Genomic DNA, 23,919 nt, shown 5'->3' with positions numbered 1-23,919 from the left:
CTTAAAAATCTTCTCGTCCTGAGCAGCGGCATTCTCTTTAAGTTTGGTCTCAGAAGCGGCGTAGCTCTCCTTAATCTTGGCCAGCTTCTCCTCATACTCTTTCCTCAACCTCTCCGCCTCGCCTTCCTGTTCTTCCTTCAGCTTCTTAATATCTGCCTCCAGCTTGATCTTGGTCTCAGTATACCTCTTCTCAATATCAGCCAGATTATCATCAACGGTCTTCACCTTTTGCTTCGCCTCTTGGACCTCTTGTTCTTGGCGATTAGTCAACAAATAGTTGAGAAGAGTGCCCTTAACCTCGTACTCCAAAGTCTTTTTCCTCAAATCTTCAGTAGAAGTGTTGGTAAAGCGAGTCATATCGCCAACCATAGTCACCCCCCTTTCAATGAATTCAAAAGGATCAAAGGAGCTCCAAGTAAGAGAGGCACCGGCGTCGGGGCCTTGAGAGGAGCTGGAAGCCACACCTTTGCCTTTGGAGGCGTCTTTGGCAGTTTGAGCGGTACTCTCAACCTTTTGCTTTTTGGGAGGAGGAGGAGCAACACCCCCGGTTCCCTCTGCTCCAGAAGCCGTTTTCCCCGGGATCTTGACACGGATACGCCCCTCATGCTTCTTCTTGCTCCGCCCTTCCTTTATGACAGCTTCCTCCACTTGCAGCTGCTTCAACGGATCAACCACAGTAACGACAGGATTGGCCTTCTGTTGGCGAGCCTTTACCAAAAATGCCAATCTTTCCTCATTCGAGATAGTTCTCATTCTCTCTGCAAAAAAAAAAAGAGACAAAAAAAAAAACAAACACAAGTTAGTAACAAGGCGAGATCAACATTAAACAGAAGTAGAAAAATACCAAATGCATTACTTACGTAAATACTCTGTCAGGGCTTCACTATTACCCTCACACCTAAGAATGTCGGCGGTATCCATAAGAGCATAGGAGTCAAGAAAGTTGACAGTATCTTGCTCAAAATCGCTTAAGGCCTCAAAGATAGCACCCTTGATAAGCCTAGGGTTATCGGTCCAGTAGAAAGGAAATAGAGGATCATCAACCTCATCATACATCAAGTCAGAGAATTTCTCATCACTACGAACCCGAAAGAAAGAATTCTTGAAGTTCTTGAAGTTGGAAGCGTATAGATTCAGAAGACGACGGTTAGGTTGACTGCTAAGGGAGACCAAAGTTTGAGGTTTTAAGTTCTTTATGTGGTAGAAAGAGAAAAAAACGCCAATTGAGGGCTCCAGTTCGAAGCCTAAACACATTACCTCGTAGGCTTTGATAAAGGCCCAACTATTAGGATGGAGTTGGGTAGGGGCGACGTTAAGAACCTTCAATATCTCCGCCTCAAAGGGAGTAAAAGGCAACCAAATGTTGAGGGGTTGGATCACGCCAGTATAAAGGTAGAAATAATGCGGCGGGTTGTCATTCTTAGAAAATACAAACTCGTCCTCTCTGACGGGTTCGGTTATAATAGAGTCTTCATGAGAAGGGTCAGAAAGCTTGACGGCTTTCCTAAAGCTCCTCACCATTTTCATACTGGTATACTTTGAAGAAACTTCCATGGTGACGGGAGTATAACCAGCAACAACCAGATCTCGACAAGGATTCTTCCGCTTTCCTGTGAAAGAGGAAGGGGAGATTATGACGCAATCACTGTCATTACCACTATCAGCACTACTACTATCACTATCACTATCACTATCACTATCACTACTACTACTCCCAACATCAAAACCCCATAATTCCGAGTAAAACCCTCGGCTATTAAGAACGCCGTTAGCCCTAGTATAGTGGGCGCGAACTTGTTGCGCCCATTCGAGATAACTAGAAGAAGAAATAGGAACCCTCCCCTCATTATCATCTAACTCCCTCAAAATAACCATCTTTTTAAACCTAAATCAGAAAATTAGGGTTCCTACTCAAGACAAACCAAATCGGCGAAAAGGAGTAAGGTATAAAAGAAGAATACCTTAGGAAATTGACAAAGCTTGGAGCAATAAACTGGAAGCGTCCTAACACGAAGCGTTGAACAAAGGCTTGCTGGAGGATCGAAGAAGGATATGCGAAAAAGAATACGGATTTGCGAGAAAAAGTAAGTAAAGGGAAAGAGAAACGGAGATACTATTTAAAGAAGGAAACCTTTTCGGCTGGTTGAAGTCCAGAAGTTGAAGCAAGAGGTAACGCACGCGTCGTCGGATTAAATACGTGTCAAAAGCGTGTATCCCGAGAGTAAACCTTGGAAGATTTATCGTCAAAAAGTTATTATCCTAAAAGGCGAAATCGAAGTCGCCAAATTACTACCTCGAAGCACAACGCGCCTCAAGAATAACCACGCCAGGGATACAAACCTCGCCCTGTTTAAGGCGTAACAGAAGTAAAAAGGGAAAACGCCCAAAAGGAAAAGATTCAAGATTAAGGAGAAGGCGAAACATAGGAACAATAAATTCAGTCGGAGACCAAAAATCTTTATTTATTTTGAAAAATAAAGGTACAATGATAGAAAGAGAAAGCAAAATTACAAAGAAAGACCTAGTCCTAAATCTTGTCAATCAGACTCCGAATCCTTCTGCGTAGGCTCAGGAAAAGTCATCTTGGATTCCACGGTGACCCGGGACCCCTCTTCTTCACTGGACGAAGAAGCACGAAGCTCAGGAGGAATATAGGTCTCCAGAAACGAAACGTAATCCTCATCACCACTACCAGAATCGGAGGTATCTGAGGAAAGAACGATAACCTCCACCTTTTTGACCTCTTTAGACCTTCGGGAGCGAGTGGAGTTAAAGGTAGATACCTCTACCCTTTTCTTCCCTCGCTGAGTTTGAGACTTCTCAGCAGCAGGTATTTTGGTATTACTCTTTTCCATCGGAAGGATTCCAAACAAGTTGATGGAAATTCGAGTTTTAGCAGGTGATATTTATAGTCAATTTTTAACCTTAACATCGTTATTAACGGTAGTAATAAATGCTTGGACGGTCGTAACCACCAAGTTTGACTGTCTCGAGAAATGTCACTTTTACGTTTCCAAGGAGTCAAAAACTTGACCCATTTTTGTTACTGAAGACTGCAAAGGGAGGCGGTACTAAAAGGAACAAAAGAACAACACATAAGGAAAGGAAATTGCTTAATATTCAAATTTTTTGCAAAGGAAATACAACGGAAGCAAAGAAACGGAATGAAAATAGCGAAGGTTCAAAAATACGGAAACAAATTACAAACATAGAAAAAAAGACATAAAAGAGCAAGCAAGTAAAGACTTCATGGCATGGTAGAACTCCCCAATTCACCAGCATCAGCGACGGCGATACGGTGCATTTCCTCCAGTGCCCGTTTCACCCTCTTCGCCTTCACCATAATTTCTTCAATGGGCTTCAAATCTTCTTTCAGCTCGCCCTGCTTGTCCAAAAGGTCCACCAAAGAGTGACGTCTGGAAATCAGCTTAGTAACATCATCCCTAATCTCACCCTGAAGAGCCCTCTTCCTCTTCAAGAGTGGCTTCATCTCTTTGTTCAACATCGCCAAACGATCATCCACCCTTCGCTCCTCGTTAAAGCATATACCCAGGATCTCCTCCTGCACGTCCATGGTCTCTTTCGTGATCTCTATCTGGCTATCGATAGCTTCGGTAACTTCGGCATGGCATTCTTTGACATTCTCCACAGCAATCACAAAGGATGCACTATCCTTCAACTCCTTCTCCAGACGCAGCACACTGTCAAGAAAACGCTTCTCTTCCTTGGTCAACCTCCAGCAATAATCATTAAGCTCTTTGACAAACTCCGAGAACTCACCAAAATCGTCCATTAAGTCCTCCGTACTCAGGGTCAACATACGCCGGAGCCGCTTGATGACGGGGGAAGCAGGGGATTGACCACATTCAAAGGGAGGATTTTTGGGAGACATACTGCAAAAAGAAAACTCTTAAGCAAATAGGTGAGAATGTGATGAGTTGATCCCAGCATCGAATGCTTCATTTTATAGAAGAAAAATCTCATCGTGGCTGCAGGAAGTGGAGAAACGGTTAATAAACATGGTGTAAATAGAACAACGTGCATTAGAAAATGGGTAAGAACGTGACAAGATTCACCTCGCGCCAAAAATTTTAGAGGGAAATTTGAATCATATTCAAGCACTTCGCTCCTATGGATTTCGTGCTTGGGGGGCTGTGGACTGGGCAATGGGCTTAGAAGCAAATTCAACAAGCCCAAATAATATAGGAAAGAGTATTAGGCCCAAATCCAGAAAGCCCTAAATGCCACATTAGGCGACTCGAGACCAAGGCGTGACCAACGACAACATGGCAACGTCCAGAAGTGAATTCCGCATTGTTATAAAATATCTTCTTCTTCCCAGCGACAGCAACTGACTTGGGAAGGAAGAAACCAACCTCCCGCAACCGCCATAGCTTGGAGACCAAGGTCTTTATCCCTATTTTCACGATGTGTCACCGAAGAAGGCGCTGTAGACCGGATTTCTAGGAATCCTTACTTGGAGAAGAAGACTAGAGGCTCTATAAATAGCTCCATGCTTTCATTTGTAAAGGGATCCTTTTTTCGGACTTATAAAACTCCCAGGGTTGTTGGGATTGAACCAAGTGTAATCACACCATTTACTCAATAATATAACCCCCTTTGAGTTTTTACCAGAACATATATATATATATATATATATATATATATATATATATATATATATATATATATATATATATATATATATATATATTGGGGCTGCTAACTTAGACCCAGTTGGGTCTAAGTTAGCAAGGTGCACCTTTTCAGTTGGACAAAAATACCCATTCTTTTTAATTAATTAACCAAATTACCATCTATGGACGCGGATCCAGTGTCGCGCGCGTACCGCAGGACCATGGTTACAGACCGTTGATTTCCATCAGACAGCCAAGATCTGATCTCATCAAGACTGTCTGATCAATCAGACAGCCCAGATCATCCGAATCCATCAGATTCCAGCGCGTGCACCACACTGGATTACACCTTGGAGAGAGAAGAATCTACTTTTTAAAAGCAGGACACGTGTCGCTGTCTGATCGGCTGGGCGTGATTTTTTTCCATTTAATACTTTGAACTCAATTATTTCGTTGTAAATTAATATTTTTTTTTTTTTATACCAAAATTCATAATTTTTTTTTCTCTACAAATAGAGACTTGGTTCGTTTGATTTGGACACAGAAAAAAAAACCCAATTTTTCACTACCTTAATCTCATTTTTCACTACCTTACATCAACTCACTGAAACCATTCTACCAGCAAAATGGTTTCAGATTACAACTCTCTGAAACCATTGTACCAGATAAATGGTTTCAGAAGCAAACACAATTAATAAATTACTCACTGAAACCATTCTACCAGTAAAATGGTTTCAGAATACAACTATGTGCAACCATTCTACAAGTTAAATGGTTTCAGAAGCAAATAACTAATAATCAACTTACTGAAACCATTCTACCAGCAAAATGGTTTCAGATTACAACTCTCTGAAACCATTGTACCAGATAAATGGTTTCAGAAGCAAACACAATTAATAAATTACTCATTGAAACCATTCTACCAGTAAAATGGTTTCAGAATACAACTATGTGCAACCATTCTACCAGTAAAATGGTTTCAGAAGCAAACACTAGTTTTTAATTACCGTTTTATCTCATTTAATTAACTAAAAATAGTTTCAGGTCTCCAAAAATTTCATAAAATATACCAAAAGTTCCAGAATATTATCTACTATTTTCCTGGTATAATGGTTTCAGTGAGTTGGTTGAGTGGTGCGTGTTAAATTACAACACACAAGTAACGTATTTAGTAGACAAAAAATGAGATTAAGGTAGTGAAAAATTGCATTTTTTTTTTCGGTGTCCAAATCAAACGAACCAAGTCTCTATTTGTAGAAAAAAAAAATTATGAATTTTGGTATAAAAAAATAAAAATAAAAAATTAATTTACAACGAAATAATTGAGTTCAAAGTATTAAATGAACAAAAATCACGTCCAGCCAACCATTGTGTGACACGTGTCCTACTTTTAAAAAGCAAATTTTTCTCTCTCCAGGGTGTAATCCAGTGTGGCGCACGCGCTGGAATCTGATGAATCAGGATGATCTGGGCTGTCGGATTGATCAGACAGTCTAGATGAGATCAGATCTTGGCTGTCTGATGGAAATCAACGGTCTGTAACCATGGTCCTTCGGTACGCGCGCGACACTGGATCCGCGTCCATTGATGGGTATTTTGGTTAATTAATTAAAAAGAATGGGTATTTTGGTCCAATTGAAAAGGTGCACCTTGCTAACTTAGACCTAACTAGGGTCTAAGTTAGAAAACCCCTATATATATATTTGTTGAAAATTAATTGTGGTTATATAGCAATTAATAAGGATTCTAAAAATACTTTGATCATATTTGGTATGCACAGAAATTAAAGTTTTGATTCTTTAAAATTTTGGGAAAATACAGATTCTATAATAATTTGTTTAATTACAGATATATAAAATTTGTGGTTTCCTTCTATTTTGGAAAATACAGTTATATAATTCTATTTAATTATTTAAAAAATTATTGAGTATATGTGAATAAATTGTGGCATGAATATTCTTTGGTATATATAAAGATTTAATTTTATTTGAAATTAAATATTTGGTTTATAGCATGATTATAATGTTTGAGTTAATTGTTATTAAATTTCTACAATAATTTTCTTTTATCATGCTCTTCGGATATATTTCATGTTAATTTCAGTTTGCTTGTGAGTTTGTTCTCACATTAAGGGATGCCAAGTAATCTAATGATTATCAAGCGGTGTCAAACATAAAGATGACCTACATTTTGTGGGTAGTGCTTGTAAATTTAAGATTTTTCCCATATGATTTAATAAATTTTCAGGTGGTTTTAATTGAGTTGGTTGAAACAACAAGTTGCAAAGGTAACCTCTGTTGCGTAGATTTGATTCAGTTAGAATCACATAAGGATGTATAAAATTATTCATGCAAATTATTATGGTCTATCAAAAGGTAGACACAGTTCAGTTCAGCCGAATAATTATATATATATATATATATATATATATATATATATATATATATATATATATATATATATATATATATATATATATATATTCAATTTATTAAATTGTCTAGTAATTTTGATTGAGTTGGTTGAAACAAAAAGTTGCCTAAAGCAACCTCCGATGCGTAGACTATATTCAATTGAGATTATGAAAGATTTAATATGAGATTATTTATGCGAGCTGTTACAGTTGGCCAAAAGGAAGACGTGTAGTTTGGCTGAATAATATACATACATATGATGGTAAATGTGTGGTAATTATTAAGTTTATCCATGTGGGTAATGGTTGGTGTCAAAGACACACATTATCTGACAGAACTTATTACCAACATTTGATCATTACATTGAGAGTACCGCTTGCAATTAATTCTTATAATCAAAGATTAGGGATTGATGGTGCGTTTGGTATCTTGTTTGTCTTATAATTTACAAATAAAGATGTGCATGTCTCGTGTTAGTGTAAATCCATACAAGTAATTGGTGGATTGCATTTACACTTGTAATGGTAAACATGTGACGATTATAAGGATTTATTGTTTGTCAATATTGATCGTTAGTGTTTGATCATTGTCACAAAATACCATTAGCAGTTAATGTGATTTTCTAAGAGCTTGACATCAATGGTGCACTAGGTATTTTGGAGAGTAATTTTTTGGTTCTCTATAAACTAATATAGTTTATGTATCTGCAAAATCATGTTAGAATTTTAATTCTTAAAAATTCTAGCGCTTAGGAATAAAGGAAGAACATTGTGTTCTTGGATCTAGACCTTATGTAAAGATGGAGAAACTCAAATTCTCTCACAACTTGGTAAATTTAAAGTGAGACACAAGTTTAGAAAGAGAGTATACTCCAAATCACATAGGTTATATGGTCATAAAGTTTTGTTTTTCAGAGACATTTGAGGTGTTATTTAAGATGACATAATTTTTGTCATGTTTTTCCTTTGCTTGAATTAAAGTGCTTCTAAAGCAATAAGGTGAAAGACAGACTTTCTTTGGAGAGATAACAAATAAGATATTTAGCAGCGACTTTTTTGCAGCGATAATTAAATTGTTGAGAAAAACATGCATATAGCAGCAACTAATTTAAGTTGTTGTAATAAGTTTTTTTTTTTCTCAACAATTTCATTATTGTTGAGAAAAGTGACTTATCCCAATAACAATTAATGTTGTTGGAAATAATGTAATTTTTAAGTGTGCATATAGCAACAATTAATTTAAGTCCTTGTAATAAGTTGTTTTTTCTCAACAATCTCATTATCGTTGTTAAAAATCACTTATCCCAACAATAACTATTGTTGCTAAAAATAATACAACTTTTTGATATATATGTCAATGACTAATTTAAGTTGTTATAATAATTTTATTATTTTTCAACAATCTCATCGCTGAAAAAAGTTACTTATTGTAACAACCATCATTGTTGCCGCTATTATTGTTTGGCTTGAGTTTCTTAAAACTTCTCATCACTTAAAAGGAAGTAGAGTCTAAGAACAAAATTCTCTTCAAATATGAGAATAGATTCATATATAATTTGTTTAAACCCTCGTGCATTCGCACGGGTCATTGACTTTTATTAGATATATTCGTCTTATTTTTTCTATCATATTTTATTGACTATTTTGTTCTTTTTTTTTTTGGGATAGAATTGACTATTTTATTCTCATTTCTATATTCCTACCTATGACGTATTTTATTCTTATTTTTAAGCATATAATAATTCTTTTCTCTTAAAAAAAAATATAATTTTTTATTGTATTTATGTTGTTTTTTTTTTTTTAGTGTGATTGTTGAGTTGATCATAATCAACTCTTTTGTTGCTATTTTTATGCATATATATTGTTCTATATATATATATATATATATATATATATATATATATATATATATATATATATATATATATATATATATATTTTTTAAGCATATAATAATTCTTTTCTCTTAAAAAAAATAATAATTTTTTTATTGTATTTATCTTCTTCTTTTTTTAGTGTGATTGTTGAGTTGATCATAATCAACTTTTTTGTTGCTATTTTTATGCATATATATTGTTCTATTTTGTTGTTTTATTCCTATTTTGAAACATATCATCTTTTTTTTTTTTATCTTATATTCTTTCTTTATATATATATATATATTAAGCATATAATAATTCTTTTCTCTTAAAAAAAAAAAAAAATTTATTGTATTTATCTTTTTTTTTTTAGTGTGATTGTTGAGTTTTTTTTTTGAACAAGCTAGTGTGATTGTTGAGTTGATCATAATCAACTCTTTTGTTGCTATTTTTATGCATATATATTGTTCTATTTTGTTGTTTTATTCCTATTTTGAAGCATATCATCTTTTTTTTAGTACATTAAATTAATTTTAATATATTAGTAGTAGATTATCTCTAAAAAAAAATCATTCTAAAAGAAGTAAATTAAATAAATTTGAAACATATGCCCAAAAATATCGACATTATAGTTAAAAGTCAAAACACAAAAAAAAAATAAAAAATTAGGTAACACCACAAAAAAAATCATAGATAAAAATCCAAAAACTAAATAGAAGGCGGCATTGAAAAATTAGACCAAAACATTGGCGGTATTTCTTAGCGCTGAAATATTTTTGTGGGCAGTTTCTCTACAATAACTGTTCCATTATCTTCATAATGGGAACTCCTAGCTCCAGTAGTATCTATGTAAATCAAAAACTTAACAAAGCCCTCTTCTTTCATAATCAGATCATTAACCCCTTTCAATTTCTTTCTAAATCAGTGGAAATAGAAATTATTTTGTTCTTCGACAGGTACAAGCTTTGATTTGCTGCGTTTTTCTCTTGATCAATCTTGGTAAAATGTTTGATTGAATGCATATTTTCTTGATAGGGTTTGTTAGGAATTTTTCTGCTGGATTTCTCTCTATGAAAATATAGGGTTTCTTTTTGTTTGATTGTCAATAAAAGGGGTTGAAGAATTGGGTATTTAAGTAACGAATCTAGGGTTGAAGAAAGGGTTAAGTAAGAATTGGCTAGTTGAGTTTGGATTTCATTATGTCTGTGCAGTTTTCTTGTGTCCTTTTTTTTCTGCGTGTTTATTATTATTATTTTTTTCTTATTTCTTTTCTCTGCGCATCACAGTCATATATTTTATGGGTTTCTTTTTTCTAAAAGATTTTTGATATGTTTTGTCATTTACTTTATTTAGTTATGGCACCCTCAAATCATGATCCAGATTATCAGCTTCCAAATTCTTCAAATGCTATTATAAGTCAACAAGGTACTTACTTATTTAATTTGCTTAACTTTAATGTTTCTTATTCATATACTATTTGTTCTTATATTTTAGTATCTTAAAATATCACATTATACTTCTCATAAATTTCTCTTTTGGGTAAAAATGCAATAGATTGTACAAATACAAGAAAAAATGGAAGAGGAAGAACCATTGGCTTAGGTGTCTCAAAAAGGAAAAAGAAGAGTGCTACTGGAAAATTGCATGTTGATATTCCAGCAGATAAAATGGTAGCTGTTGGACCAGGAGCTGCAAATTTTGTGACCGAGGTCTCAATCGTTGTCCTAAAGAATGCTCCTTTTAATGTCAAAAAGTGGGGAAAAATACCACAAGCTAAACTTGACAAGATTCATAATTTTTCCATTTAATACTTTGAACTCAATTATTTCGTTGTAAATTAATTTTTTTTTTTTTTTATACCAAAATTCATAATTTTTTTTTCTCTACAAATAGAGACTTGGTTCGTTTGATTTGGACACAGAAAAAAAAACCCAATTTTTCACTACCTTAATCTCATTTTTCACTACCTTACATCAACTCACTGAAACCATTCTACCAGCAAAATGGTTTCAGATTACAACTCTCTGAAACCATTGTACCAGATAAATGGTTTCAGAAGCAAACACAATTAATAAATTACTCACTGAAACCATTCTACCAGTAAAATGGTTTCAGAATACAACTATGTGCAACCATTCTACAAGTTAAATGGTTTCAGAAGCAAATAACTAATAATCAACTTACTGAAACCATTCTACCAGCAAAATGGTTTCAGATTACAACTTGACAAGATAGTTTCAAAAGTTTTGGTAAATTATAATCTTGTACATTTTTATTTTATTTGATTTCTTCTTTGGAGAACTTACAATAGTGTTATTTTAATTTGTTGAGTGCAGGATACTTTTGACATTGATAATACAACACATAATAATGATGTTATTCTTGAGACCGCTAAAAGACTCTATCGTAATCATAGATGTAGATTTCATCAACATTTTAGCCAATATAACACAAATGAGATAGCTTTGAAACACAAACCAGAAGATATAAGTGAAGAAGATTGGAAGTTCTTGGTAGATTATTTCTCAAGTCCTGACTATAAGGTATGTTTGTACTAAATCTACTATAAATTTAGACAATTTACTTTTAAATGTAAACAATTACTATATTTCTCTATGTATTATTTTCAGGCAATCAGTGAAAGGAACAAAGTAAATAAAGCAAAACAAGTTATTAAACATAGATGTGGAAGGAAGTCATTTCAAGCTGTGAGCTATGATGCGGTAATCTATAAAGTTATGAACTTTTTTTTGTGTGTGTATATTGTTCACCGAATTGCCAACTAATAGATAATTATAATTGGTGATAATGTAAATTTGTTTATAGAGAGATCCTGAAACTCAAAAAGAGCCCAACTTTCAAGACTTGTGGCGAATGACTCACACAAATAGCAATGGAGAATGGAAAGATGATGCTTCTAAGGAAATTCATGTATGTCATGTTTAAGTGCTAAGTGATTTGTAGAACATATATAATTGTGATTAATTTGTTATTTCTAATTATAATTAATATTTTTAATAGACAAAGGTTGAAGAAGCTTGTTCAGAACTTGCAACAGCCGAACATGTTGACGGTGATAAAGACATGCTTGCAAATATTGCTTTTAAATCAGTTGTAGGAGAGAGATCGGGTTATAGTCGTGGGTTAGGAGCTGGAATTAAACCACAAAAGAGAAAAGTTGTTACAGGTTTACATGAAGAATTGAAAAAGGAGTGTGAAAAGAGGCATGATATGGAAATGAAACTAAAAGATGTAGAGACTCAACTCCAAGAAGAACGAAAAATGAGGGAAGAAATGACAGCCAAGTTTGAAGAGAGTCAAAGACAAATCGGAGAAGAAATGGAGAAACAAGTTGAAGCAAAAATGGCTAATATGTTTCGCCAAATGCTGAATTTTCAAGTAAGTATAAAAATAGTCCTTTTTAGTACAAAATATAATAAATTAGTAGTTCATATTATAGAATTCTATTAGTTTATTATATTGAATATGTTATGGGTGCTATTTGGAATATTTATATAGGATGGACAATCTTCCGGTGCACTGAATATAGAGTCTGAATCTAATCACAGAGCTAATAACATGACTACAGACAAACCGTAAGTAAAATTTCCTAACTTTTGACATACATTTGTGTCCTTAATATTTTATTTGGAATGGAGATGTTTGCTTATGTTATTAAAACTGTCATATTATATACGTTAAATTTTCTTGTTTTAATATGAAATGAGTGTGGTGGATTGAATAATTTTAGCTAAATTTAGTACTAAAATGATTGTAGTTGGAATTGCTTCTGAATGTATCACATTTCACTAGACATTCTCTTGTTTTTAATATTTTAGCCCTTTTTGTCTTTGCAAAAAAAAAAAAAAAAAGTAGAAAATGACATATTAAATTAATAACTTTTGATTGTGTTGAAATTGCAGTTCAAGTAATGGTGTTTCAACTACTTCACAAAGAAAAGTTCGAAGCAAATATATAAAGAAGAATTGAGATTGTTGCTATTTTGGCCCTTGTGTTGTTCAGTTCCCTTAGCCTTACAATGGTTTGCTTTCTTTGAGGAAGACATGGAATTCTTATTTGTAGTGGTGTTGTTTGCTTCTTGTTCGTGTCTGCGTTTTGTTTTTTGGTTTTGCTAGCAGTTTTTAGATTTTGTCTAGTGTTCCATTGGCTTTAATTTTTGGGGCCTTTGGTTTTGTCCGTCAGCAATGGTATTTGTGTTTCGCTACCTGCGTGTGGCTTGTTTGGCTATTCAGTTTCAGTTTTTCTTTTCATTAGAACAAGATAATTTATATTTTTTTCATTTTTGATGTAGACAAGGATAATTTACAATATTTTATATTTTAATATTATATTAATTTGTGTTTATGTTTCTTGCTAGAAAAAATTACAATGTAATTTTTTTTTTTTTGGTATAGTTAAGACGGTTTAAATTAGAAATGTGATTGATGCTAGTACTTTATATAATTAACAAAAATATATAATTTCAGTTATATTAAATGACATTTATTGTTGGAAATTTATTCCAACTATTTTTGTTGTTGAGATATGAAAGATATAACAACGATTTATTTCGTTGGCAAAAAATAATTTATTGTAACGACTTTAGTTGTTGACAAAAATACCTTTTCGTAGCGACAATAGTCATTATTTATGTTATATAAGGCAACAATCATTGTTGTTGTAAAAACACTAGTTATGGTAGCGACATTAATTGTCCTTACAAAACTTTTCGCAACAGCACTTATACCAACGACATGCAACGACAATATTTTCGCTGGGAAAAACACATTTTACAACAACTTTGTATTTTTCTCAACGACATATGTCGCTGCAAAATACCTTTTTTCTTATTGAGCAAAGAAAATATCAGGAGCACATTATGTAACTATTAATCTTGGTAAAGCGATGTGGTTTCGACAATAAGGTGACTTGGTCGAAAATTTAGTCTTTAGTGTTCTCTTTGCACAATTAATTGTATAACTATTAAAGTTAGAAATGATTCTTTTAATAGGATCATTTCATAAAGTGTGCAATGAAGAAAATGTTGAAGCAAGAGAAAAATAAAATAATGCTCATTATGTAAATACCTCAAAGGATAAAGGCAAATAAATAACAATAAGAAATTATGATCTAAACTGACAAATTCCAATGATGTTGAAAGACACATCAATCTAGAGGGGAAATAAGTCGGTGAAGATTGATGGTTTTTCAACTATTTGTTAGATTGTTGTTATTAACTTATATTTGTATTTAAAAGACAATTTGGTGAATCATCATGTGAATTAAGTTTTGTTTTAATGTTATAAATTCTTTATTATTATTTTAAAACTAAGGATTCAATTTGTTTTTTAAATACAAATATTATTATAGTCAATTCAGTTATGGCTTGTGACAATCTAGAATTGTTGAAAATTTTGAGAAATATAAACTTCGGTCCCATGTTAATGAACATTATGAGACGAAAATTACAAAGTCTCTTGAAGATATTGAGTTTGGGGGAGAGATATGGTAAAAGAACAAAATTGAGTGATGAAGAATTGATTCTAAATCAATTCATATAGTTACTATATTTATATAGTAAATTTGGGTTCTCATAAGGATATTAATGTTCTTTCTCTCAATTAAGTTAAGAGATTAATTCATGAAGATCAAACTCAATACCTTCAAGAATTAAAGCATCAAGTGTCATAAAGTATTGACTGAAAAGATAAATCATATTCGTTTTGTTTTGAAAACTCTATTAGGACAGTCACGACACTTGTTACTTATTATAGTTTTCGGAGCTAAATAAGATGGATATCAAGATAGTGTTTCTTAATGTCAAACATTAAGAAACACAATAAAGTGCAATCAGATAAAACTTTATGTCAATAGACACAAAGTAGATAATGTGCAAACAAAAGAAATCCATTTATTTGTTAATAAAGTTGTCTCATTATTGATACTACAAAAGTCTCATAAGGTGATTGTCTCATTTGGTTTTGAGATGTATATTATGGAGAGTTGTGGATTATACAAGTTTAGTGGGAGTATGTTTATATTCTAAATTTAATGTGTCAAATTTATTTTATCTAGTCAACAATGATATATGATTGTTGTGCAAATTCAAGAAATCACTAACAAAAGTTTAGTGACAAAAGATCTTGGGCACATCTCTTTTGTATTAGGCATTTTGATACTTAGAAATTATTCTCAATGTATTATCAGGTATAAATTCGACATAAGGTCAATAAACTAAGAGATTGCCTTAATCATAAAGGGAGACTGTCTAGTCTCAATCATTGTCCAAAAGAAAATCTGGAAATTTAGAAAATAAAGTATTTTCCCATACGCTTTAGCATTGAGAAACTTATGTATGATCTTACTTATACGCACCCGAAAATAGTGTATACGATAAGATCATTTTGCAGGTACTTGAGCAATTCAAAATTTGAATTGTTGGAATCAGGCAACCATAAAGATTGTTATAGAGAATAATAATTTGTGCTCATATATCGGAGATCTAACAATTTGGAGATCATCAGGATGTTCGACTCCGATCCTTTTAGATGTCTATATATATAATAGACATTATAACTCAAGAAATGACTGTAAGTATTTATGTCACTTGGTTGCATAAGTAAAAGATTTTGAAAGACAACTAAAGTTATATTGTGACATAAGTCAGTCGGATGATGTTTCAACTGAAGGTGTGAAAACACAAGAAGGGGGGGGGTTGAATTGTGTTTTAGTCAAGTTTAAAACTTTTTCAAGTTCTTAACTTAACTTCAACAGCAGCGGATAAATAACACAATAAAACAAGTTCAGAGAGAGAGAGAGGTCACACAAGCAATTTATACTGGTTCCTCTCACAAAACGAGAGTAGTCCAGTCCCCTTGCACTTCCAAGGGATTTCACTATAATCACACAAGATTACAACTGCTCAAGCACACAAGCAAGAGACTTCACCACAATGCTCAAGCACACAAGCAAGAGACTTCTCAAGTACAAATGAAATGAATAATAGAATGTATACAACAGCTCTTAATCAGAACCTAGAAGAACAAATACTAAATATTTGAACTAAAAGTGCAACAACACAGTTCAGAGGTTCAGAGCTTTGTATGAGGAATTCAGAGTTTGTTCGAGCGTGTTAATAATCCTTGATAATAATTACAACTGATTCCTTTAGAATATATATGACTAGAAAAGAGTCGTTGCAAAGAAGACCGTTGAAGTAGATAACCTTTTGTCTTCAAGCAGCCTGTCTTGATGCAGTTTGGTTGTATCTAAAACTGAGTAAGAGTTTCAGGTACTTTGACTACTGCAGAGAAGACTTTCCTTATTCAGCTAACACCACTGATGACCCACGTTCTCAAAAGAGGACAGACAGAAAGAGATTAGCTGTTCTGATCAGGCTTGAAAGGTCTTTTTCTTCATTGGTAGAAGAGTTGACTTGCAAAAGAGAATCTATACAAACTTCAAGAAGATCATCAGAGTTTGATGAAGCTTAGACCTTAAGAAGTTCTGAAGACTTCATCGTCTGAAGATTACAACTTCTGAGTCTCACAATCTTCTAAACGCTTACAAACTTCTGAAGTCCTTATCTTCTGATCTTTAATCAGAGCTTAATTGAATCTAAGTCCTGTACACTTAAATTAAATTTTTAGTCCTTCCAATTGTTTATTAATACTTTGTTATCATCAAAACCTTAATAGATTTAGGGGCAAACATTTTTAAATCAATTTTGTTCCAACAATCTCCCCCTTTTTGATGATGACAAACATAAGTATTAATTGACAATTGTTGTTAAATTAACTTATCATGTTTCTCTTAGGTTTGTGAGGTTTGCAAGCTCCCCCTAAGATTGATACTCCTTAAAGCCTAAGCTTTAAGTTTTATCCATGATATTTTAATTTAGTATAAGATTAAGATAATTTGGAATAAAACAAATTTCATATCTTTCTTCAGAGTGAGAGGTTTGCAAGCTCTCCCCCTAAGTCTCATAAGGCTAAGTTAAAATTGCACTCTTAACTTATCCTTACTTATGAAATTTATTTCAGTTTCAACTTACTTAGTCTCCACATTGAAATACGTAAAACAACTTAAAAGAAACAACTTTTAACTTAACGGATAAAAGCGTGAGCGTGGTTTCAGCTTTGAAACTTATCACTTATCAATTAATGCGTAACTACTCCCCCTTTTGTCATTATCAAAAAGTAAAAAAAATTTAGATAACCAAGACAGTCAAAGAAGAAGAGTGGTTGTTACAAAGGTGAATTTATTTCAAAAACAAAAAACAACGCGCTAAAGGGTTTATAAAAGGTGAACGAGTTAACACACATTCTTCATAAAAAATAATAAACAAGTATACCAAGAAGAATCAAGAAGAATGAGAAGATTTAGTTCACGTATTACAGAGTTTCGGAGAAAGAAAGAAGAAGAAGAACGCGAAAAAGATGAGAAAGATAAAGAAGACAACAAGAAACCACAAGATGCTGAGATTATAATCATTTCATCAGATTCTGAAGCTGAAGAAAATGAAGATGATGCTGACTACGTTGAGTTCTTGGCTGGCTATGTTCCAGAAGAAGAACAGGAAGAAGAAGAAGAGCAGAACCCAGAGCCTATAGAAATTTCATCAGAGGATGCTGAGGAGAAATCTGAGATTTCTTCTGAGTATTATCCTTCTGACTAGGATTAGGTCGTCTTTTTCTTTTAATCAATGTACTCATCGTTGTCAGATCAGCAATAAAAAATTTTCTTTTAAATTCATCTTGTGTTTTTATGTTCTTGTTTATCAAAGAAAATAAAAGTAAACATCACACAACAAAAAAAAATACCAAACCAATAAAGAAGTGAAAATTTAAAAAGATTGTTCAGACGATAAATAACATTAAAGACATAAGGTGCAAAGAATCCTAAGGTTTTTTGAGAAAGGCTAAGAGCTGGTCAAATTTGTCATTCAGAGAACCCACGTTGGAAACTAGACCATCCACTTTAGATTCCAAATTGAGTTGAGTTGTCCTTTGCCTTTCCAAACCTTCTTGTTGTTCCCTCAGAGCTTCTTGAAGAATCTGCAGCTGATCTTCAACCAAAGGTGCCTTGCCTTTATCAGAAGAGGGTTCACCTTCCTCTGGATAATCAATCATCAGAATATCAGCATCTGGAGCATCCTCTTGGTTCAGCTCAGGAATTACTTCAGCAAGTCTTGCAGCAGCTTCAGTCAGACGTTCATTCTCAATCCTTTGATCCTCAAGACTCTTGAAAAGCTTGGAATCCACCCAGCATTCCTTAAAAGTAGACATATGCCTTGCAGTAGCAGAAATAGCAGCCAGCTTAGCACGCTCATGCTCTTCATGGTTAAACACAGTCAGTCTTTTCAAACTAGCCCTTGCTAAGCTGTCCTTCAGCAGATGTACCACTTCCAAATCCCGTTGTCCAATAACAGTCTTGATCTCATCACCTGTAACGACCCGATTTTTAGTAAATCGATATTTTATATATATGCATATATTTTGGGTTAGTGTTAAATATTTATTTACACGACGTATAATTATTTATCGCGAACATAAGTTTGTGAGCGAAACCTTTGTCGTGTTAGTGGGCTTGGGCGTGTGATAGAAGCTTAATGGGCCTAAGCCATTGGGCTTGGTTCATGACCAATAGGAAGTGGTATAAGTAGCAAGTCAAACCAAGGAATAGTATCACAACTTGTTTTTCATGAGAAGTTAGAAGTTTGTAAGCTTAGAAGCAAGAGCAAAACTCTAGGAGAGCAAGAAGAAGAACACGAGCAAGGAGAAGAGATTTAGAGGCCAAGAATCATCATTCAATCTAAGGTGAGAGTGGTTAAGCATAAGCTTGGGTGATCCAAGAGAGGGGAGGTGTCTAGCCTCCATTCCTAAACTCTCTCATCCAATTTCTTTGGGGTTTGGGTGAAGTTTATTTATCATAAACATGTCTTTTCATCTTAGTATGCTTAATGAACATCTAGGAGGGAATATGTATATGTTTGATGATGGTTTTGCATGTTTATGCAACTTTGCTTATTTTGCAAGAAATTGACATGATTTTGAGTGTTTGATGTATTTGGATGTTTGGAAGGGATGATTAATGTTCCTTGATATCATATATGCTTGGATTTGTTGTTTAAGAGAATTTATAACATGTTTGAGTGAATTTTTGGTTGGATTTAATGTTAAACCGCCTTATTGAAACTCAAGAACAGATATTTTTCTGGTGTAGTTCGCTAAGCGACCAGGAGTTCGCTGTAGCGAACATGTTCGCTGAAGCTCGCCAATGCTCGCCATGAGCAGGTGACTTCCTGGTGAGGTTCGCCAAGTCTCGCTAAGCCCTCGCTTAGCGAAGGCCTCTGTGACAGCAATTTTTGTTAATGTTTGTAAAGTGTGTGTATCCATGTATTTGGTTTCATTTTGGTTTGGAATTATTATATGTTTAATAATTGTGTTGTGTGATGGCATTTATATAAAATGTCAAAGAAGTATATGTATTTTTGTATATCGGGTTGTCCGATAAAGAAGAATATCAGTTTGTCTGATAAAGAAGTTTAATGGATTATGTTATCCATGTAGTGAGCGGTAGCTTCGTGCTAAGTGATTATCATATGTTTGGTAAATGCATGGCATTCATAAATTCATGCATTATTTAGGGATATCAGACTTGTCTGATAAAGAAGGATATTGGACTTGTCCAATAAAGAAGAATATCAATGGTAAGTTCCTTGATAAAGAAGATGGTACCACATGCATTAGTCGTGTCTAGGTTGGCATGACATTGAATGTTTGGCATTAGTCGCATTTGAGTAAATGTGCAATTATGTGTTATGTGTTACGTGAGTTCTTTGTGTTGTCCGAAACGACGTGAAACTATCTGGTTGTGTATTTGTGAGTATGTGTTATTTGGTGTATTACTTATTGAGGTATGTGTGTGAGTTAGTAATACGTGATAGGTTGAATATAGGTGCGTTTCTATATTCGTATGTATGTGATTATGTTTACTAACTCTCTACCTATTTGTTATGTGCTGGACCTTTGGGGGTTCAGGTATTCAGGTCGAGGTTTCGATCGAGCTTTAGCTGCAGATCGTTTTGGTGTGGAGCACTTTTGGTGAGGAGCTAGTGTAGGCTACCTTTGTATAGTTTTGTTAAGTTTAGTTGGGTTGTGATGTATATTAGTGCTCTGGTATTTTGTAACATCGAGTCGGGGATCGTTTGTATTCCGTCGTATATCGATGCGAACATCTTAACTTATGTTTTATGTAGATGAATTATCTTTTGAACTATTTTGTTCATTGCTTTGAAAATCCTTTATTTAAATGTTTTCCGCTGCGACGTTTCATGTCATGTGCACGATCGTTTTATAAAAATGTTTTCCGTAGCGCTCCGGCTACTTATCCTTAAAAAGTTTTTAAGATCACGTTTTTAAGGGTAGTTAGCTGAGGGTGTTACAATAGTGGTATCAGAGCAGGTCGGTTCATGTGAGCCATTAGGATTTTCTTTCTCTTGTATAAAGCATGTGTTGGGTACACTGTTAATACATTCTAACGTCGAGTTGTGATTCGTTCAGGAATCATGGCTGCTGCTAGGACTAACGCTCAGATTGCACAAGCTTTGACTGCTTTGACTACATTGGTGGTAAGGGATAATGACCCGGGAAGGGATAGTGAGAAAAGATTGGGAAGGTTTATGTCGCATAAACCAACTCTGTTTACCGGAGGCTATAACCCGAAGGGGGCTATCAAGTGGTTAGATGAGGTTGAGATCATCTTTGAAGCAATGTGTTGTTCTGAGGAGAACAAGACTACTTTGGGGACTTATGCCCTTAGAGAGGAGGCAATCGTTTGGTGGAGGAATGTGAGACTCAGGATAGGGGTGGACGGTGTTGCTATCGTTTGGGAAACTTTCAAAAGGGAATTTTTAAGGAAGTACTTTCCGGCTGATGTGAAGAATAAGAAAGTGATCGAGTTCATGGAGCTCAAGCAAGGAAATTTATCGGTCGCCGAGTATACGACTAAGTTTGAAGCTTTGTGTGTGTTTAGTCCACACTACAACACGGTGGAAGCCGAAGAGGATAAGTGTGTCAAGTTCGAGAGTGGACTTCGTCCGGATATCAAGCTTTTGATTGGATTTTCTGAAATCAGGGATTTTCCGACCCTTATGACCAAGGCAAGGATTTGTGATGAAGATAGCAAAGCCAAGACCAACTACTATAAGGTTCTGAATGTTAGGAAAGGAAAAGGTTTGGATCGTGGTAAGCCGTATGAGAACAAGGGCAATGGAAATGGAAAGAAGAAGCAAGGAAGTGGAAGTTGTTACAAATGTGGAGAGCGGGGTCATATGTCATATGATTGCCCGAGGAGAAGCGACAAGTGTTTCAATTGTGGACAGTTTGGGCACAAGGCCGATGCTTGTCGGGTGAAAGTGTTTTGTTTCAATTGTGGCGAGGAAGGTCACAAGAGTCTGGTATGCAAGAAACCGAAGATGCCGCGTTGAGGGTTCGTTCTCTGTTTTATCTCTTAGGAAATTTCGAGGGCGAAATTCTTTTAAGGGGGGTAGAGTTGTAACGACCCGATTTTTAGTAAATCGATATTTTATATATATGCATATATTTTGGGTTAGTGTTAAATATTTATTTACGCGACGTATAATTATTTATCGCGAACATAAGTTTGTGAGCGAAACCTTTGTCGTGTTAGTGGGCTTGGGCGTGTGATAGAAGCTTAATGGGCCTAAGCCATTGGGCTTGGTTCATGACCAATAGGAAGTGGTATAAGTAGCAAGTCAAACCAAGGAATAGTATCACAACTTGTTTTTCATGAGAAGTTAGAAGTTTGTAAGCTTAGAAGCAAGAACAAAACTCTAGGAGAGCAAGAAGAAGAACACGAGCAAGGAGAAGAGATTTAGAGGCCAAGAATCATCATTCAATCTAAGGTGAGAGTGGTTAAGCATAAGCTTGGGTGATCCAAGAGAGGGGAGGTGTCTAGCCTCCATTCCTAAACTCTCTCATCCAATTTCTTTGGGGTTTGGGTGAAGTTTCTTTATCATAAACATGTCTTTTCATCTTAGTATGCTTAATGAACATCTAGGAGGGAATATGTATATGTTTGATGATGGTTTTGCATGTTTATGCAACTTTGCTTATTTTGCAAGATGAGATGTCAGATGTTGATTCAGGATATATGTGTTCAGATGAAGGTTCAGGAGATTTGTGTTCAGAGGTTGGTTCAGGAGATTTTTCAGGTGAGGGTTGTTTTGTGGGAGAGGCTTGTTCAGAGGTAGGATTATCTGGTTGAGGTTCAGATGATGGAATGTCAGGTGATTCTTTTTGTGGTTGAGGTTGAGGTGAAGGTGATTTTGTTTTAGAAGGTGATGAAGATTTGTGGGTTTCATGAGTAAGAGGCTGATTATTGAGGGGGTCAGGGCTAAGGTGTTTTTCTAGTTCAGAGAGGGGGTTATCAGAAGTTGAAATGTTGGGAAGAATAGTTCTAAGAGGTTTGGTAAACCCTATTCCAATTTCAGCTTCGTTAAAGATGTACTTAGGAGACTTACCTTTGGGATCAGGAACTTGTTTCTGATGCATCCTAGTACTCAGAGTTTCTTCATCAGACTCAGTTTCTGAATCAGACTGAGTTTCAGAAGAGTCAGTTTCTTCACTTTCCTCTTCATCATCAACAACAATAGGCTTCTTTGATGAAGTTGCAGCAGCTTTTCCAGAAATAGCTTCATGTTTCCTTTTCGTTCTTTGCTCAGCAATAGCTTCTTCTACTTTAACCTTCTTCTGAGCAAGAAGATCTGGTTTTTCTTGTTCAGCTTTCCTCTTAGGTTTCCTCTTAGGATTGTACATGTTTACAGGAGCTGGAGGGACCATACTCCTATCAACAGTATACCCTTCTTTTCTAAGAACTTCCAGATAATCTTGGATGATGTGCTCAGCATCCATTTCAGAGATTACTGGATATCCATCTACATACAGTCGATCTTCAAGACTGGCTGTAAACTCTTGTGGAGGTTGAACCAATTTTGACGAGATGAGACGCATCTTGGTTAGAAAACTTGCATTCAAAATCTCAGGAGTGAACTTCTTTTCCACAAGTTCTGGATGGAACTTCTTCAGATTCTGAACAACATGACCTTGATAAAGAAGGTCTGAAAGTAATCTTGGATAAGCGATGGCTGTTTTCCTCTGAGATTTGCTTGAGAAGATTGCTTCACAGATCCTCTCAAAGAAGTATTCTCCCAGATTCACTTTCATTCCTTTCAGAAGGAAGTAGATCAGATGACGATGAGTCCAGGAGATTGTATCAGTACCACCAACTCTTGGACTGATAGCAGCTAGTATGATCTTGAATAGCACTCTGCAGACATCAGTCAAACCCTTAACTTTACCCTTCAGTTTCAGATCTGTACACATCAGAGCCAGAAGATCATCTATGTACCTTGTGTCCTTCTCAAAAACATCTAACTCTATCCCAGAGTTATCCAAACCAAGCAAAGCGTTGAAGTGAATAGGAGAGAAAGCCAGATTCATACCACAGATATTTGACCTAATCTGTTTTCCAGTAAACTCCAGTAAACCCATTTCTTTCCTAGATTTACCTTTTAAACTAGGATCTCTTTCAATAGCAGCAAGTTCTTCCTGCTTAGCTTCAAACTTATCAAAGACCTTAGCCTTCATCCAGAATTTCTTCAAGAGATCTAGGTAAATAGGACCATTAAGCATGTTGAAGTACTTATCCCAACCTTGAGTGGAGAAGTACTGTTTCACATCGAACCCATTTGCCTTCAAGCTATCAAAATCTATCATCTTCTCAGAGAGAAAGATGAGTTCAGATTCTGGAAACTCCATTTCGTTCCCAACGATTTGAAGATTTCTGAACATGAACGGAGGAATCTTTGAAGAAGATGAAGACGAAGAACCAGCCATGATGGAGTTTAGGTAAGGGTTGGATCTAATGAGAGAGAAAAAAGATTTTTGTTGGAGGTTTAGAGAGAAAAGAAAGTGTAGGTTGTGAG

General features: G+C 34.8%; 2 protein-coding genes across 2 annotated transcripts; both read left to right on the top strand.

The window, feature by feature from the left end:
* Positions 1-9,663: 9,663 nt before the first annotated feature.
* On the top strand, positions 9,664-12,139 carry LOC123905329. The gene is made up of 9 exons (XM_045954936.1): positions 9,664-9,865; positions 10,263-10,334; positions 10,464-10,696; positions 11,141-11,158; positions 11,246-11,452; positions 11,540-11,632; positions 11,736-11,840; positions 11,931-12,096; positions 12,132-12,139. Exons 2-9 carry the CDS (start codon positions 10,265-10,267, stop codon positions 12,137-12,139), a joined length of 900 nt encoding a protein of 299 aa, XP_045810892.1. The 5' UTR covers positions 9,664-9,865; positions 10,263-10,264.
* Positions 12,098-13,221, top strand: LOC123909402. The gene is made up of 3 exons (XM_045960233.1): positions 12,098-12,308; positions 12,429-12,505; positions 12,833-13,221. The coding sequence occupies exons 1-3, from the start codon at positions 12,141-12,143 to the stop codon at positions 12,897-12,899; spliced, it is 312 nt and encodes a 103-aa protein (XP_045816189.1). The 5' UTR covers positions 12,098-12,140; the 3' UTR covers positions 12,900-13,221.
* The last annotated feature ends 10,698 nt before the right edge of the window (positions 13,222-23,919 follow it).

This window comes from Trifolium pratense, linkage group LG2, assembly GCF_020283565.1.
Source record: "Trifolium pratense cultivar HEN17-A07 linkage group LG2, ARS_RC_1.1, whole genome shotgun sequence".
NCBI classification, from domain to species: domain Eukaryota; kingdom Viridiplantae; phylum Streptophyta; class Magnoliopsida; order Fabales; family Fabaceae; genus Trifolium; species Trifolium pratense.
This window is presented reverse-complemented; position numbering and strand designations above follow the sequence as displayed.

Bases quoted from the DNA above. Each gene is read 5' to 3' on its own strand.
- LOC123905329 (XM_045954936.1), top strand. From the start codon at position 10,265: ATGGCACCCTCAAATCATGATCCAGATTATCAGCTTCCAAATTCTTCA. The intron at 10,335-10,463 runs GTACTTACTTAT...AAAATGCAATAG, and splicing joins TGCTATTATAAGTCAACAAG to ATTGTACAAATACAAGAAAA. The intron at 11,633-11,735 runs GTAATCTATAAA...ATTTGTTTATAG, and splicing joins AAGCTGTGAGCTATGATGCG to AGAGATCCTGAAACTCAAAA.
- LOC123909402 (XM_045960233.1), top strand. From the start codon at position 12,141: ATGGAAATGAAACTAAAAGATGTAGAGACTCAACTCCAAGAAGAACGA. The intron at 12,309-12,428 runs GTAAGTATAAAA...ATATTTATATAG, and splicing joins GCCAAATGCTGAATTTTCAA to GATGGACAATCTTCCGGTGC. The intron at 12,506-12,832 runs GTAAGTAAAATT...TTGAAATTGCAG, and splicing joins AACATGACTACAGACAAACC to TTCAAGTAATGGTGTTTCAA.